We start from the raw sequence: 17,758 nt of genomic DNA, 5'->3' as shown, positions 1-17,758 counted from the left end.
CCAAGAATTCTTAAATAATAGTTTTCTTTATTGGAGTTACCAATTGTAATCACTTGTCATGACATGCCTTTTCAGTTCCTTGACCTCTTTGAACTAAACAAATTCTCTTCAACTTCCTGAAACCATTAGGAACAATTGAGAATGAGCAGTTTAGGGTATTTGGAAAGAAGGCCCAATATCCTAAGTGCCGATTCAAGAAATCTGTGTACGTTATATCTGTGCTGTTAAGTCAGCTCTTGGGTGTCTTTCCACTGACTTACATTTCTACTCTTTTCTATTGGTGGGTTAAGGAAATCAGTGGAAGTGGAGAATGATAAGGTTGTGACTAGGCTGGGACAAATAGAGAAGCTTGGTGATCAGGAGTTACATTCTTCTCAGTTATAAGATTGCACCTGGGTGGCTCAGTTGGTTAAGTGTCTGGCTCTTGATTTCAGCTCAGTTTCTCACAGCTCAGTGATCTCAGTTTGTAAGTTTGAGCCCCACGTCAGATTCTGCTGGCGGTACAAACTTGCTTGGGATTCTCTCTTTCTGTCTCTCTCGCTCTCGCTCTCTCTTTCCCTCTCCCCCACCCCATTTTCCTCCCCCTCCCTCCCTCTCTGCCCCTCACTCAGTGGTGTATTCTCTCTCCCCTTCTCTCTCAAAATAAATAAACATTAAAAAAAGACTGCAGTCTTAGCATTCACTGTCATGCTTCCTCTGTCTTCCATAGGTGATCAATGAATGTTGCTTATTAGTTAGGTTTCTTATTACCTGGGGTTAATTGGCAGGGAGGTGACCGGGGTGGGATCCTGTACTAAGAACATTTTGTTTGTTTGTTTTCCAGCTTAGTGTTATAGTGTAATCAGACAGCATTGGCTTCAAATACTGATTATCAGGTTAAACAGGTACTAATGATTCAGTAAGTCATTTTCTTCTGAGTCATAGTAAACTAGTGATCTAGGGGAATAGATTCAAAGGGGATTCTTCATTTTAGATGTAGCAAAACTCAAGATTATTTTTTTTAATTTCGAAAATAAGTTTTGTATTTTTATAGGATGCATTTATTGTGTAAACTGTGTAACATTAACAACGGCTAAGGTCTGGAAAATTTATCAAATAAGACTTTGATTCTCCTGCAGGGAGGATCCTTTCTAAGGCTGCTGGAAAAGAGACCAGTTCAAAACAGGCCTATTCAGGAAGACCCTATAATATAATCCTTTGCCAATGTATCTTGATTTCCTTAGAATTAGGTGAAATTCTAATATTTGTGAATCGTCTAGTATTTGGTTCCAGTTTATACCATTTGTGTATCACTGGACTTGAGCGTAACTGGGGAGCCAGAGAACTAGAGGGTGGAGAATGGAAAAGAGGAGGTGAGGCAGAGGGCAAGCCAAGAGAGAATTGTTTCCAGGAAGACTAGGAGATGAGGAAAAGGGAATTGAGGCCAGAAAACTGTACTCTGGTGGCCTCTGTGATGAAGGAGGGAGCTGGGATGTGCCTGACTGTAAATGCTTTGGCAGAAGGCCATTGATAGGTAGAGGAGAGACTATTAAAATCCTGGCTATCGGGGAGGGATTTGAGAAAGAGCTACTTGGGCACAGCGGCGTCAAATACAGGTTGTCCAAAGCTCCTTCCCCGAAGTGGGACTAGGAAGCAGAACCATGTAAGGAGTGAAAACCCAAATGGTATTGAACATTTGGTGGGCCAGATGAAGAAATTCTTGAATAGGTAGTACATGCACTTGACAAAAACTCAAAAGATACGAAGGAAATATGATGTAAAGTAAATCTCCCTCCTACTCCTGACTCCTAGCTAACCAGTCCCCCCCGCCAAGAGATAATCACTGTTTGAGTTTCTTGTTCTAGAGATGTGTTTATGTAAGCATTTACATATTTCAAAAGATTTTGGTCAGTGTAAAAGAATACATAAATACAGATAAAAAAGGGAAGAAAGTAAAAATCACTTAATCATCTATAATCCCACTACCAAGCATAACCACTGTTAGTAGTTGGATGTGTAGCCCTTTCAGGGCTTTTAAAAATGCTTGTCTGCTTACAAATGTACTCTCTTGCACTTAAATTATTTTTAATCATCTAAGTAGCATATGAATACATTCCTATTATTACAAACAAATTCACAGTGTTACAGCTCTTTGAGAATTCATCCAGCAGGTTTTCTAGTTCCTACCAAAGGGGGAAAAATTCAAACAATACATATTAAGTCAAAATCTTCCTTCACGACTGCCTCCAATTGTATCCCCTCTCCATTGTAGCAAACATGGTTATCTGCTTATTGTGATTCTTTGAGCTTTTTACATATATTTATGGACATATAATGTTGTGTTTTTCATAAATGAGATCCTACTGTTTGAGAATTAAAAAAGATCTTATTTTTAAAAAAAGCAAGAAAACAAGATCTTGTTATTTTAATGTCATCTCCACAATTACCAGTTTAGGCTGAACACTTCCTTTTTTAATTTTTTTTTTTTTAACATTTATTTATTTTTGAGACAGAGAGAGACAGAGCATGAATGGGGGAAGGTCAGAGAGAGGGAGACACAGAATCTGAAGCAGGCTCCAGGCTCTGAGCGGTCAGCACAGAGCCCGACGCGGGGCTTGAGCTCACGGACTGCGAGATCATGACCTGAGCCGAAGTCGGCCGCTTAACCGACTGAGCCACCCAGGCGCCCCTAGGCTGAACACTTTCAAATGCTTAGTGAATACTGTCTTTTCTATGACTAGCCTGAACTATACATAGCATTTGGTAAACTACTTTTATTGCCTTCCGTACTATTAAATATTCCTCTACCACATGGTTTTAAAATGGCTGTTAGTAGGGCATCTGGATGGCTCAGTCAGTTAAGTGTCCAACTTCGGCCCAGGTCACTATCTTATAGTTTGTGGGTTTGAGCCCCGCGTCGGGCTCTGTGCTGACAGCTCAGAGCCTGGAACCTGCTTCAGATTCTGTGTCTTGTCTCTCTGCCCCTCCCCTGCTCCTGCTCTCTCTTTCTCAAAAATAAATAAACATTAAAAAAAATTTTTAAATGACCATTAGCGTTGAATGGATGTGTCACAGTATATGTAATTTATACCTTTATTATTGTTATGATGCTATGATTGATAGGATGCTTGGTGAAGAACTTATACCTGTACATCCTTTGTACAAGTTATAGCAGTTATGTCTTCCTGTGGTAACTCCTGATCAGCTTGATTAGACTAAAATGTTCCTAGATCTTTCTAGTTATGCAGAAGTTATTTGTGCTAGTTATGCAGAAGTTATGTGTAATCATGCCCATTCCAACAGAACCTATTTGTTTTTTTAGTTTTTCCCTAGGTAAATCTTAGAGGCAGTTAGCTGTCCCTAGATAAAAAATGTTAGGAGAGTAGAAAAAGATCATTTGATTTTAAGTAGAAAGCATGAAGGAGGAAGGGTTTAAAACTTATTATCTGGGAAGGGTGGGGAAATTCAGAGAGGAATAAGAGATTATTCCCAATAAGGGGAAGGCAGAAGAAAGATAAACTTCAGTGTGTTTAGGTGGAGAGTGGATAGATAGGTTGAATGAATCAGAGTGTTCAAGTTGGAAAATTGTAAGAAAAAGTTGGAAAGGTAGTTTAAATGCCTTTAATGCCTTATTAAGGGTTTTGGATTTATTTTATAATAGGATGCTTATGAAGCATTTTGAACAGAGAAATGATACAAAATGGTATTTTAGAAGTATTAATTGGATGGTATAATGCAGGATAAACTAAGATAAATGAGGGAAGAGAGGCTAATTAAGGCATTCACTACATTTAAGTGAAAAATAGTGGCCGAGATTATAGCAATGGCAGGTAGAATAGAAAGGAAATTGCAGATGTGAAAAACCACATGAACAAAGGTTTGTGGGGAGAGAGTTGAAGTAGAAAGAATAATGAGGAGTTCTAAAAATCAGCACTTCTGAAAGGTAAGTACCTACAATTCATTCATTTAAATTGTTCTCCCCAGAACCCAGAAAGTTCCCTCTTACCTCTCCATAGATAATCCTCTCCCTTCATTCCTGGTCCCTGGTATTCTCAGACCTACTTCATGTCAGTATAAGTTTTTTATTTGTTTTTATTTTGTGGTTTCTAGAGTTTCTGTGGTTTCTGGGAATCTTAAAGTCTTTTGTGTCTGGCCCCTCTGACTTAGCATGATGCTTTTGAAATTCATCCATGGGTTGCATGTTGTCAGCGGTTCCTTCCCTTGTGTTGCTGCATAGTAAGCCATAGTTCTTGGCTGCTATGAATAAAGATGTTCTGAACGTTAGCATATAGCTTTTTGGGTGAACATACGTTTCCATTTTTCTTGAGTAAATAATAAGAGTGGGATTGTTAGGTCATATGTGAAGTGTACGTTTAACTTTATAAGAAACTGTCAACTATTTTTCAGAATGGGTCTTCATTTTGCACCAGCCATGTAGGAGAGTTTTAGTAGCTACACATCCTTGTTAACATTTGGTATCATGAGTCTTTTTAATTTTAGCTAACTGAAGTTTTAAGGCAGAAAAATAGAATGAATAAAATGGGAATGTTCAAGTGGAAGGAGCTAATTTGGAGGTGGCTGACAGTGGGGACACTGGTTTCAGTTTCTGGTATTGAGTTTTAAGGGGTCTCCAAGTAGGAAAATGACCCCAGAGATTCTATAACTTCTCTTATAGAACTTTTAATGGAATGGCACTTTGGAGCCAGATAGTCATGAGTTTGAAGATTAGCTCAATTACTTTCTGTGTGATCTTAGCCAAGTTATTTGCCCTTTCCAAGCTTTAGCTTTTCCCATTTGTCAAATGTGAAATAATAGATGGTTACACTTAGAAGAGGCGCTGATGCAAAGTTAGCACTCAGCGGGTGGTAGCTATCATCATCTTGGTCGTCGTCATCATCATGTTTGCTGCTTAAATATATATTTTATGCCCCCAGTAACTTAGGAGTTTCTTGAACATCTCTGCATTTCTTCCCTTCCTAACCCATCTCCCTTTGCTCATCTTTGCTCATCCCTCACCACAACAGGAGTGATTTTGTTCAGCACTAATCTTGTCTAGTCACTTCCTGTTCTGATCCTTCCACTCGTGTTGTCCGGGCATAAACATCTACGGAAAGCCTTGATTAAGACCGCTGTTAGAAAAGTCTGGTACCACCTATATTTTCCTTTCTACTGTGTATCATTACTGTAATTTGTGTAATCTTTCTCCTGTCTACAATACTATAAAATCCATGAAGGCTGGCACTTGGAAGGTACTCAGTTAATTTTTGAGTAGATTATCTTGTTTTAAGATTGTTCAGGACAGGATTTTTACTACTTAATTTAAATTCTTTCTGAGGGTACCTGGGTGGTTCAGTTGGTTAAGCATCTGACTGTGGATTTTGGCTCAGGTAATGATCTCCCGGTTAATGAATTTGAGCCCTGGTTCTTGGATTTGAGCCCTGCATCGGGCTCTGCACCGCTGGTAACAGTATACTATGTAATTTTTTACAATTAAAAAATTTTTTTAATTCTTTCTGACATTTACCATATTACTTTCTTTTTTAAAAAAAATATTTATTTATTTTAAGTAGTCTGTACAACCAGCATGAGGCTTGAACTCATGACCTCAAGATCAAGAGCTGTATACCCTTCCTATGGAGCAGCCAGGCACTCCAGCGTGTTACTTTCTATGGCATAAGTTCTTAACAGATATTCTTGAATCTAAGTAGTGGTTTGAAATGAGCTTACATAGAATTATCAGGTCAAATAAGGTAAAGAGTTTTAAAAATTATTTTACTGTATTTCCATTATGACATTAATACTTTATAGAAAGTTTGGAAAATAAAGAAACAAAAAGAAGAAACACAAGAGGATGGCAGAATTCTTGGCAGATGCTTTTAGATTGCTTTCCAGAAGAGTTTCATGGTATACTGTTACCAGCAGTGCTTGAGTGGTCCTGTTTCTTCTCCATTTTGCCAGTTTATAATTTGATAGATGAAATTAGTATCTTTAATTCCATTTATTTGATTTATTAATTACTCTCTGTTGAGTTGTAATGCCGCCTTTCTCATGTTAAATTCTTACCTACTAGGATAGGTTTCTGAACATTGTTGTTGATTTATGTTTATTCTTACATTCCTGGTATGTTGATTTTAACTCCCATAACTTTATTTGTAACTTAATTTTTAAATTTTAATTCCAGTATAGTTAACATATGGTGTTATATCAGTTTCTGGAGTACAATACAGTGATTCAACAATTCTATATATTACTCAGTGCTCATCAAGATAAGTGGACTCTTAATCCCCTTCACCTATTTCACCCATCCCCCCACCCTCCTTCCCTCTGGTAACTATCAGTTTGTTCTGTAAAGTTAAGAGTCTGTTTTTTGGTTTGTCTCTTTTTTTCTCTTTGTTCATTTGTCTTGTTTCTTAAATTCCACATATGAGTGAAATCATATGGCATTTGTTTTTCTCTGACTTATTTTACTTAGCATTATACTCTCTAGATTCATCCACGTGGTTGAAAATGGCAAGATTTCATTCTTTTTTATGGGTGAATAATATCCCAGCATATGTATGTATGTACACACACACACACACACACACACACACACACACGCACTCTCTACATCTTCTTTATCCATTCATCTGTCATTGGACACTTGGACTGCTTCCATAATTTGGCTATTGTAAATAATGCTGCAGTAGGCATAGGGGTGCATACATCTTTTTGAATTAATGTTTTCATGTTCTTTAGGTAAATACCCAGTAGTGGAATTGCTGGGTCATATGGTAATTCTACTTTTAATTTTTTGAGTAGCCCCCATACTCTTTTCCACAGTGTCTGTACCAGTTTGCATTCCCACCAATAGTGCACAAGGGTTCTTTTCTCTCCACACCCTCGCCAACACTTGTTGTTTCTTGTGTTTTTGATTTTAGCCATCCTGACAGGTGTGAGGTGATATCTCATTGTGGTTTTGATATGCATTTCCCCGACGATGAGTGATGTTGAGCATCTTTTCACGTGTTTGTTGGCCATCTTGATGTTTTCTTTGGAGAAATGTCTGTTCGTGTCATCTGCCTATTTTTTAATTGGATTATTTGTTTTATTTATTTATTTGTTTGTTTGTTTATTTATTTATGGTGTTGAGTTGTATAATTTCATTTGCAAATATCTTCTCCCATTCAGTAGGTTGTTTTTTGTTTTGTTTTGTTGATTGTTTCCTTGGCTATGCAGAAGCTTTTAATTTTGATGTAGTCCCAGTATTTTATCTTTGCTTTTGTTGCCCTTGTCTCAGAAGACATATCTAGAAAAATGCTACTATGGACAATGTCAGAGACCTACTGCCTGTGCTGTCTTCTAGGATTTTAAGATTTCAGCTCTCACATTTAGGTCTGTGATCCATTTAGAGTTTATTTTTGTGTATGGTGTAAGAAAGTGGTCCGGCTTTATTCTTTTGCATATTGCTGTCCAGTTTTCCCAGTATCATTTGTTGAAGAGACTTTTTCCCACCGCATATTCTTGCCTCCTTTGTTGAAGATTATTGGTCACATAATTGTGAGATTTTTTCCTGGGCTTTGTATCCTGTTCCAGTGATCTATGTGTCTGTTTTTGTGCCAGTACCATACTGTTTTGATCAGTACAGCTTTGTAGTATAACTTGAAATCTGGGATTGTGATACCTCCAGCTTTGTTTTTCTTTCTCAAGATTGCTTTGGCCATTCAGAGTCTTTTGTGGTTCCATGCAAATTATAGGATTGTTTACTGTAGTTCTGTGAAACATATTTTTGGTATTTTGAAAGGAATTGTATTAAATCTGTAGATTGCTTTGGGTAGTATGGACATTTTAACAATACTTGTTCTTCTAGTCCATGAGCAAGGCATATCTTTTCATTTGTGTCATCTTCAGTGTCTTTCATCAGTGTTTTATAGTTTCCAGAGTATGGGTCTTTTACCTCCTTGGTTAAGTTTATTCTTTGGTATTTTATTATTTTTGATGCAATTGTAAATGAGATTGTTTTCTTAATTTCTCTTTATGCTGCTTCATTATTAGTGTATAGAAATGCAGTATATTTCTGTAAGTTGATTTTGTATCCTGAGACCTTACTAAATTAGTTTATTAGGTCTAGTCGTTTTTTGGTGGAGTCTTTGGGGTTTTCTATATGTGGTGTCATACCATCTACAGATAGTGAAAGTTTTACTTCTTACTGATTTGGATGCTTTTTATTCCTTTTTCTTCTCTGATTGCTGTGGCTAGGACTTCCAGTACTATGTTGAGTAAAAGTGGTGAGTGTGAACTTCCTTATCTTGTTCCTGACCTTAGGGTAAAGGTCTCCATATTTTCCCACTGAATATGATGGTAACTGTAGGTTTATCATATATGGCCTTTATTATGTTGTTAACTCTCATAACTTTAAATATATTTAATATGTAACAGGGTTAATATTCTTCATTTGTTTTTATATTTTTTATATAGTATAAAAATATAGTATATTTTTATATTAGTTTTCATGTATCTGTGCATTTTTATATTCTCTTTAGAGTTCTCTCTGGTTTTTGGGTGAAATAGTCCCTCATGCTTAATTGCATGTATGTAACTATCCTAGAAATACCTCATTCTGTTTGTCTTTTTTTTTTTTTTTTTTTAACTTCTGCTTCTAACTGTAGTTCTATAAACTAGTTGTAAGGGTCCCAGTTTGCAGACCTGGCAAATGGAAAAAAATAAGAACCATTTATTACATGTGTCGTATATAAGCACACACATGCTGTGTATATGTGTGTATGTGTGTGTATATATATATATATATATATATATATGTTATGTGTGTATATGTTTAATGTCAACTAGTATTTCCTTTGATTTTCTTTTTTTAAAAAAAATTTAAATGTTTTTATTTATTTTTGAGAGAGAGAGAGCCAGCAGGGAAGGGGCAGAGTGAGAGGGAGACACAGAATCCGAAGCAGGCTCCAGGCTCTGAGGTGTCAGCACAAAACCTGATGCGGGGCTTGAACCCACAAACTGTGAGATCATGACCTGAGCCGCAGTTGGACGCTGAACTGAGCCACCCAGGCGCCCCTGCGAACTAGTATTTCTTGAGAAGGATTTTTGTTGTTCTGAGATTATGCCCTATAATGGCTTTATTTGGGGGTTGGCGGGGGGAGAAGGGTTGCCACCTTGTGTTGGTCCCCAAAATTGTTTTTAAAATTTACCTAATTGTAAAAATCTAAAAATACGGGAACTGCTACTTTATCTCACACTGTAATGACTTTCTTGGCGGTAGTGGTATAGTAACAGGGCTGTTTTGGTCACCGAAAAGCATACAATGAAGTTACAGCTTATGGGGGTTCGGTTTTTTAACATCTGGGTGTAATAAAAATATAACATTGAATCAGGATTACTTTTACAAATTACTTAGAAAAGGATGTCACCATGTTGGTGACTTCTCAGCAAGTCCAGCATAACCATTTTTTCCCTGAATCACTGGAATAGATTATTTCTTTGCGTGGAAATAAGCTAGAGCAGTTTGCTTTTGTTTAAGGGCAGTGTTGCACAAAACTTATCCATCTTTCACTGTTAGAATCACACTTTCCATTGAGAGCTATTCACTGAGAATTGAAACCGAATAAGAGATTTACATCTTGCATCCCATGCTTTCTGCTGGACTTACTCTGGCTCAGTGGTAGCATGTTAGGCAGAATCCTTACCACTTAGTGTTTTCTCTCCTCTTTCTGAGCATCTTCTCACTCATGACCCACTTCAGTAAAAAAATCAGGGGTCATGGAGGTGTTAGGATGATACTTAGAGTAGTTAAATTTGAGTGAGTATGGTTGAATATCTAAAATGAGTTTTGGAGACTAAACTAAACACTTGTTTCAGCAGTGCCACAATAGTATTAGGTTTTCTGTCCACTTAAACTCCTTAAAACAAGCTTATCTATACCATTTACCGTACATGTACCATTTATACCTTACGTAGAATGTTTTCTTTATAACTGTAATCAACCAGTTAAAACCTCCTGAAAGTATGACATGAATAATGGAATGTATACTAACTGGTTCTTTTTATTTTGTTGTTGTTTTACTTTAAAAAAACATTTTTTTTCTTTCAAGAAAAAAATTTTTTTTGTTTTTGTTTTCTTTTTTTTGTTTGTTTGTTTATTTAAGTAATCTCTATACCTAACGTAGGGCTCGAACTCACAATCCAGAGATCAAGAGTCATAAGCTCTGGGCTCCTGGGTGCCTCAGCTGGTTGAGCAACCGACTTGGGCTCAGGTCATGATCTCGAGGTTCTTGAGTTAAAGCCCACATCAGGCTCACTGTTGTCAGGACAGAGCTAGCTTCAGATCTTCTGTCCCTTACTCTCTCAAATAAAACAATAACAAAAAAACCCAAACAAACAAGAGTCATTCACTCTGCTGACTGAGCCAGCCAGGTGTCCCTAAAATACTTTTTATTTGAAGAGATTGTAGACTCACATGAAGTTGCACACACAATACAGAGAGGTCCCTTGTACCAATCACCCAGTTTCTCCCAGTGGTAATATCTTACATAACTAGAGTTATCAAGACTAGAAGATTGACATTGGCACACTACAATTAACGAGCCTTCAGTCCTTATTCACACTCACCGGTTTTTGCATGCACTCGTGTTTCATTTTCTTGTATGTCCGATGTGTATAATCCTGTGGTGTTTAAATTTTTTTTTTTTCAACGTTTATTTATTTTTGGGACAGAGAGAGACAGAGCATGAACGGGGGAGGGGCAGAGAGAGAGGGAGACACAGAATCAGAAACAGGCTCCAGGCTCTGAGCCAATTCCTGTGGTGTTTAAAAAAATAATTTTAAGAATAGTTTGGATTTACAGAAAAGTTGCAGAGATAATAAAGGCTTCCCATATAGTTCTCACCCACTCTCTCCTATGACATATTATGAATGATGATATCTATACAGTAGATTTGTTACAGCTAACAAACCTACTTTGGTATATTACTATTAATTAAACTCCACATTTTATTCAGATTTTACTAGTTTTCCCCTAGTGCCCTTTTTTAGTTCCTGGATCCCATGCAGGATACTACATCACATTTAGTCATTACATCTCTTTAGACTCATCTAAACTCTGACAGTTTTTCAGATTTTCCCTTGTTTTTAATTATCTTCATAGTTTGAGGAATCCTGGTTAGTTATTTGTAGAATATCCCTTAATGGGACATAGTTTAGTTTGTTTGTTGTTTTTCTCATGATGAACCTATAGCTCGGATTATAGGCTTTTGAGAGAAGACCACAAAGGTGCCATTTTTATCATATCGTATCAAGAGTACATGCTATCAACATGACTTACCGTGTTGATGTTGAACTTGATCACCTGGCCGAGGTCATGTTGGCCAGGTTTTCACTATAATTAGTCTCCTCACTTTCATACTCTATTCTTTGGGAGCAAGTCCCTCAGCACAACTTATATTCAAAGGGTGGGGGATTTCAATTCAACTTCTTGGAGGGGGGATTATCTACAGAAATTATTTAGAGTTCTTCTGATAGGTACTTTTAAAGTTTATGGAAACCGCATGAGTACTGATATCAGTCTAACGTATCTGTTCTTTGCAGGGTGGGAAACCCCGTAAACACCGGAAGGATCGGCTACAAGATTTAATTGATATAGGCTTTGGCTATGATGAGACAGACCCATTTATTGATAACTCAGAGGCTGTGAGTAATGTATCTTTAATATAGCAGCAATTCTTTGTTTGGGATAGAAGTCAAGGATAAAGTTACTAAAATAGTTCAGTATTTGTTTTTACTAACTAATCCCCTATTGATGTCCATCTAAATTGTTTCTACTTTTTTATGTGCTTATGAACAGCTGAGCATCTGTGTACGTTTATCTTTGTGTACTTGAATAACTATGTAAGATCATTAGAGAGTGCAAATGTATGTACAGGATAAATTTCTAGCAGTGGGGTTTATTCATTAAGGGTATTTACATCTTGAATTTGTATTGATATTCCCAGACTTGGGTAGGTGTAATTTCAAATGGCTTCCAGATGAGACCCATATGAATTTGAAGATTGGAGCTGCTGGGTTGAAGTTAATCTGGCAGGCATCTTTAAAATGTGCTTCATTTTTTCATTACTGCCAAGCCTTAGTACAGTGGTGGTGATTGAATGCCAGCCTTTATCAAACCCTATCTGTTTTGTTCCAAGCCCTACAGCTTTTTCCCTGGAATCTTCTTTCTTTTATAAAATGAAGAGGAATTTAGGAGAGCATTTAAGGACTATAACAATCCATTGATCACATAGCAAACAAATGCAGGCATATTGTGTTTGGGGGTAGGTAAGGTGTATGTTCTTACATTCTTCTCAGTGCACTGGAGAAATCTAAACAAACCCTGGACTTATGGCATCCTCTGCATTGTTCAGTGATTACTTAGAATACACAGAAAGGGACACCAAGGTAAACATTGTAGTACTACCCACAAATTAGTATTTCTTTTTCCTGTTACTACAGTGCTTGGTTGTATAGATGATGATAAGGCATATAGTGGTAGGAGAATCATAGAACTTCCAGCAGGAGGCATACTGGATACCCTGAGTTGTTTCAGTGTTCTGACATAAACTGGTTTACCATACCAGGCAGCCTGTTCTATAGGAGTAAAATTTGGCAATGCCCTTTGGAGTAGAGAAGCCTTCTTATTACCAGAAAGGTTGACAAACCTTTTTGTAGATTAGGGCATGGGATGTTTTTAAAAGTCTTGACCTTGATTTGAAATACAAGTCAAAATTCCTAGATTCTAGACTCAACTCGGTTTCTAAAGATTTCTAGACAAATCTTTTAGCATTGCTCAGTTTTCTCTGCTACAGTCAGAATATTTGAATATGGTGTTTTTCATACTGACTTTTGCAACCCATAATTGGATTACATATCACTTTAGAGAGTGTGGCCAGCATTTTTAACAAAAGTGAAGTAGAATAGAATAGGAGCTATCATAGTAAATCATAGTAGATTATGTGAGTTTTTTTTATGTGTGTGTGTACACACTGGGATTTGATGTGTAACATATTTCCCACTTGGGTTGTGGTGAAAAAAATTTGAAAAGTACTGCCTTAATAAATAAGGGTAAGTTTTGTATGTAAAAGTTGTTGAACAAAAATTATTTTATTAGTTGCTGACATTTAGAGGACAAGGTAGGTTCCTGTTTAGTAAGAGGAAATTGAACTAGATTACAGGTTGTTTATTGACTCGCAAAATAATTTTGTATTGTTATTCTTACAGATTATTGGGTCCTTATGAGATAATTCAGACATAAGACAATTATTATCCAACCAAATGATTTTCTGTTCTTTTCATTGATTGTAAGCTTTCACTGTTTGTAATTATTTGATAGTGAAAATAATCTGGTTCTAATTAATTTTCAGAATCATGTACCACTTATAAATACCTGAAAATAAATGCTTTTAAAGATTATTTTTAGTCTCACTTATGCTGCCACGTTTTGTGAAGACTGAAAGAAAATGTTTTTCTTTATTTACTAATAAATAATAATACCAGGCATGAATAACACTTTTATTTAGTTTGTCTCTTGTAAATTTCACTAGAACGTTGTGAAATAAGTGATGTTGTCACTGTTAGACAACTCCAAGATATCCATGTTAAGTGATTTCCTCTGGGTCACAATTGCTAATCATTGGCAAAGGATCTAAATCCAGGCCTTCTGATTCTCAAGTTCAGCGTTCCATTGCCTCTTAACACATTCTACTCGGACGGCTAAATTAAATATGCATAAAGAGCTTGTTCTCCTGGAGAGTGTTCTGATAGGGAGAGCTTAGGAAACACTGCAGCAGACCGATGTTGAACACACCCATGTTGCTATGTAACGTGGTGATGAATGTGTTTCCCACTGCATGATGTAGTGGATGGTTTGGGATACAGCCAGAGCCTCTACCATAAGCTTATAAAATTACTCTGGGGGTTCTTATCCTCTCTAAATTTGGTTTTCACTTATAAAACGCCTTTTTTGCCTCACAAAGGTATCAGGAGGGCCAAGTGAAATAATTTATATGAAGAAGCATTGTAAATTATAAAGCAGTGTAAGCAAAAAGTAATGTTTGTCACAGTTACACATTTCCAAAATAATTACTACAAAGTCTTTTCACTTCTAATTCTTTCTCTTCACTCCTTTGCTTACAGATAGTACCGGACCCTTTCTGAAGGTCTTACCCATAGATCTTTATAGTAGCCCGTCAACTGAAGCAACAGGAAAGGGATTCATTCCTTTTTTTGACTCAGTATGATTAAACTGGAAATTCTTTTTCTATTTACCATTTAATTTAAAAGGATACAGGTTAAAAGCAAAAACTTTTGCATGTAGCCTTAATGTTCTTACAGTAACTAGTACATTCCCTATATTCCTTGTCCAGTGCAAAGGATCTGCTTAAAATCTGCCTTTCTTAAAAATATAAAATATGAAGAACCTATAAAGTAGAGTTCTGGGGACCTTAGGTAGCAGGTATCTTGCTTCTATTAGATAAGTAACTCGCTCCTTTTTTCTCAGCCACTATGGACTCCCATCATTTGGTTAAGATTGACCCTCATTTAATGTTTGCTTTTGTCCATTTTCATCAGGTGAGAAATGATAAACTTTAAAAATCCAAGCTTAGAGGACATCAGCTTAAGTGTTATTTTAGGTCAGACCTTCTATCTAATTTAGACAATTTGCATCTCTTGATCCAGGCAAAGTACCTGGCTCATTATAGTGTATGCTTACTGAACTGGGCAGTTATTTTTCTGTTGCGTTTTTAAACACATATGTTATTTTATGTTTTAAACTTTTAAACAATTTTCTTCATTTAAAAGCTTAGAGCTAAGACATAAGAAATAACTTTGTTATTTATAATCTTATGAATAAAATTATATACTGATATGGTAGGAAATGAAATTTATTCCTTTTCTGTATGTTTAGTCATCTATTTTAACTTGTTTCAATTTCTCATCAGAATCATTTGTCTTTGGGGCACCTGCCTGGCTCAGTCAGTAGAGCATACGACTCTTGATCTCTGGGTGGCGAGTTCGAGCCCCACAATGGGCATAGAGATCACCTAAAAAATAAATAAAGGTTTGAAAAAAAAATTTGTCATTAAGAATAGTAGCAGTGATCCTTAAATTTTTCTCAGCAGATGATGGATATACTGAGGATTTGCTTCATTATTCCAGAATTTCCTTTCTTTATATATATATACTGAGTACTCTGGGCTCATTTTTATCCTAGATACTAACTTTTTCTAAATTTATTCCACAAACATCCTCATTGCAGTCAGTTTTGTAGTTAGGATTTATGGATTTCTTTGATGTACTTGTAGAATTAATAATGGGATATATCTGAAACATTTTATTTTAAATATAGTATGACGAATTAGTTCCTGCTTCTCTAACAACAAAATATGGAGGCTTTTACATCAACACTGGCACTCTGCAGTTTCGCCAAGCTTCAGATACTGAAGAAGAAGATATTACAGACAACCAAAAGCACAAGCCCCCCAAAGTGAGTTTATCCAACACTGCAATGGTAATGAGAGTGTTCAGTAAATACGGTATACTTTTTGAATTTACTTGTGGATATGAGAAAAAGTAAAATGCTAACCATTGTTTAATAAATCTGTAGTTATTTACCTGCTTTGAAGTAAAGCTATGTAGATAAAGGGAAAAATTGATATTTACATCATATGTAATTGTATTTTCTTTTAAGACTTCTCTCTCCATATGTGGTATAATAATCTACTGTTTGGGGGATAAGGGTAAGTTTCTAGGATAGGTTAAGACTTGGTGTAGACATTAGCTTTCCTGAGACAGCTAATTCTATTTAAGATATATATGGTTTTAGGAAGTGAATAGTGTGTCCTTAGGTGTTTCTTGAAGCGTGATCCAAAGACTGACTTGTGCCAGAATCACCAAAATGTTTGTTAAAAACTAGGCAGTACTCAAAAACAAAAACAGGTAGTACTCATAGACCCCAAGAGTCTGCATTTTTATTTTTTTTATTTTTATTTCAACGTTATTTATTTATTTATTTATTTATTTATTTTCAACGTTTTTTTATTTATTTTTGGGACAGAGAGACAGAGCATGAACGGGGGAGGGGCAGAGAGAGAGGGAGACACAGAATCGGAAACAGGCTCCAGGCTCCGAGCCATCAGCCCAGAGCCTGACGCGGGGCTCGAACCCACGGACCACGAGATCGTGACCTGGCTGAAGTCGGACGCTTAACCGACTGCGCCACCCAGGCGCCCCGAGTCTGCATTTTTAACAAGCATTTCTAATGCACACTGAACTTTGAGAAAAAACACTGCCCTAGATGCTAGATCACTAATCTAGCGAGTAAAGCATTGATCCTCTGTTAAGCGATACTTTCTTTATCATTTGCAGATTCCCAAAATAAAAGAAGATGATATTGAGATGAAGAAGCGGAAGAGGAAAGAGGAAGGGGAAAAGGAGAAGAAACCAAGGAAAAAAGTCCCCAAACAACTGGGGTATGTAAAATTAAACACCCCAAGGGAACTAGGGTCAGAGCATGACTAGCTGCCCTTTTGGAAAGATCTATTTAGCATTCATTAACCCAGCTTAGCTGGGACTAATTTAATACTATATTTAAAAGTGTCAATGACCATTAACTTACATTTTAATAATATTAATATGTATTAAGTATAAGTTTTTATTAAAAAATAAAAGGCTTTGTCATCTTAGAGACTCATGGTGTTTTAGATCAGATTTACAAATTAGTTCATTAAGTATTTTGGTCGTTAAAATTTTTTACCAACAAGAACCAGTTTGAAAAGATGGTATAAACGTTGAGCAAGTTGTTTTCATCTTTTTGTCTTAAAAACTAAACTTATTAGATGCCTGGGGATTGAGGACTGGCAGTAGTCTATGTGTGAATGATTTATAGTTGTTTTAGTATTTAAAAAGTCATTTATTTAGCTCTTCTTTAACACCTGTGACTTTAGGTAATGATATCACCTCTAAATACCAAGTAGAATTTCTCGAAAGACTGAAGTCATAAGAATGAAATGTTTGTAACATACGTCCATAAAATTACCAGTTGGTCTTACTTTTCCATGGCCCTTTTTTGGAGAACCAAGGGACAGAAACTGTGACAGGCTGGATTTTCTTCCCTTCCTCACCAGGGGAGGTACATCTGAACTTTGGGCTATCAGTATTCAAAAGCTTGATGTAGGGAGGTATTTATGCTCTCCTAAGCATGAGATTTTAGTGAACCTTGAATCATTAATTAAGAAAAAACATATATATATTACTAATGCATGTTTTAAATTCTCATTATTTACAAGTAAATTTCTTTAATGCCTTTTAATGAATTTGTTATTTTCTGAAATCTGTGGCTTATTCATGCAACACACACTTATTAAATACCTTTTATATACTAAGCATTGTTCTGGTTTCGGAGTATATAACAGTAGCTAAACCCCGGGCCTGCCCTCAAGGCACAAGTGATAGTTTCGATTCTGTAGTGCACCTAGAAGCGTGTATGCCATAGAACGTAAAAAAGATTTCTAGAGAAAGTGTTAACTACACTGAGACACCTTTCCCGCATGGTTCCTATAGGGAGAAAGTTGTCCTAGAAAATCACACATATGTGATTGCCTCACATGGCTGTTCCTAGAATGGAAGGTGAAAATGATCAGAAGGTAGTGGCAGAATAGGGTCTAGAAAGATTTTATATTTCTTTGGCAGTTTGTAGCACAAACCACCTGGGGTACCAGTTTGAAGGTGTACTGTGTGAGCTTCTCTGGTT

At 36.4% G+C, this 17,758-nt stretch overlaps 1 protein-coding gene and 1 pseudogene across 6 annotated transcripts in view; both read left to right on the top strand.

Moving 5' to 3' along the window:
- UBN2 (ubinuclein 2) overlaps window positions 1-17,758 on the top strand; it is a 92,926-nt gene that overhangs the window by 17,799 nt on the left and 57,369 nt on the right. For 5 of the 6 annotated variants that reach the window (XM_040471826.1, XM_040471822.1, XM_040471823.1 and 2 more), the window contains exons 3-5: window positions 11,563-11,664; window positions 15,356-15,493; window positions 16,375-16,478. In XM_040471826.1, the coding sequence (XP_040327760.1) occupies window positions 11,563-11,664; window positions 15,356-15,493; window positions 16,375-16,478 (344 nt within the window). The remainder of the gene's footprint in view (window positions 1-11,562; window positions 11,665-15,355; window positions 15,494-16,374; window positions 16,479-17,758) is intronic. The other variant, XM_040471824.1, reaches the window with a different exon arrangement.
- On the top strand, window positions 2,117-2,185 carry LOC121029005 (uncharacterized; annotated as a pseudogene).

The sequence above is a fragment of the Herpailurus yagouaroundi genome, unplaced genomic scaffold (genome assembly GCF_014898765.1).
Source record: "Herpailurus yagouaroundi ecotype Mexico unplaced genomic scaffold, PumYag 100, whole genome shotgun sequence".
Lineage (NCBI taxonomy): Eukaryota > Metazoa > Chordata > Mammalia > Carnivora > Felidae > Herpailurus > Herpailurus yagouaroundi.
This window is presented reverse-complemented; position numbering and strand designations above follow the sequence as displayed.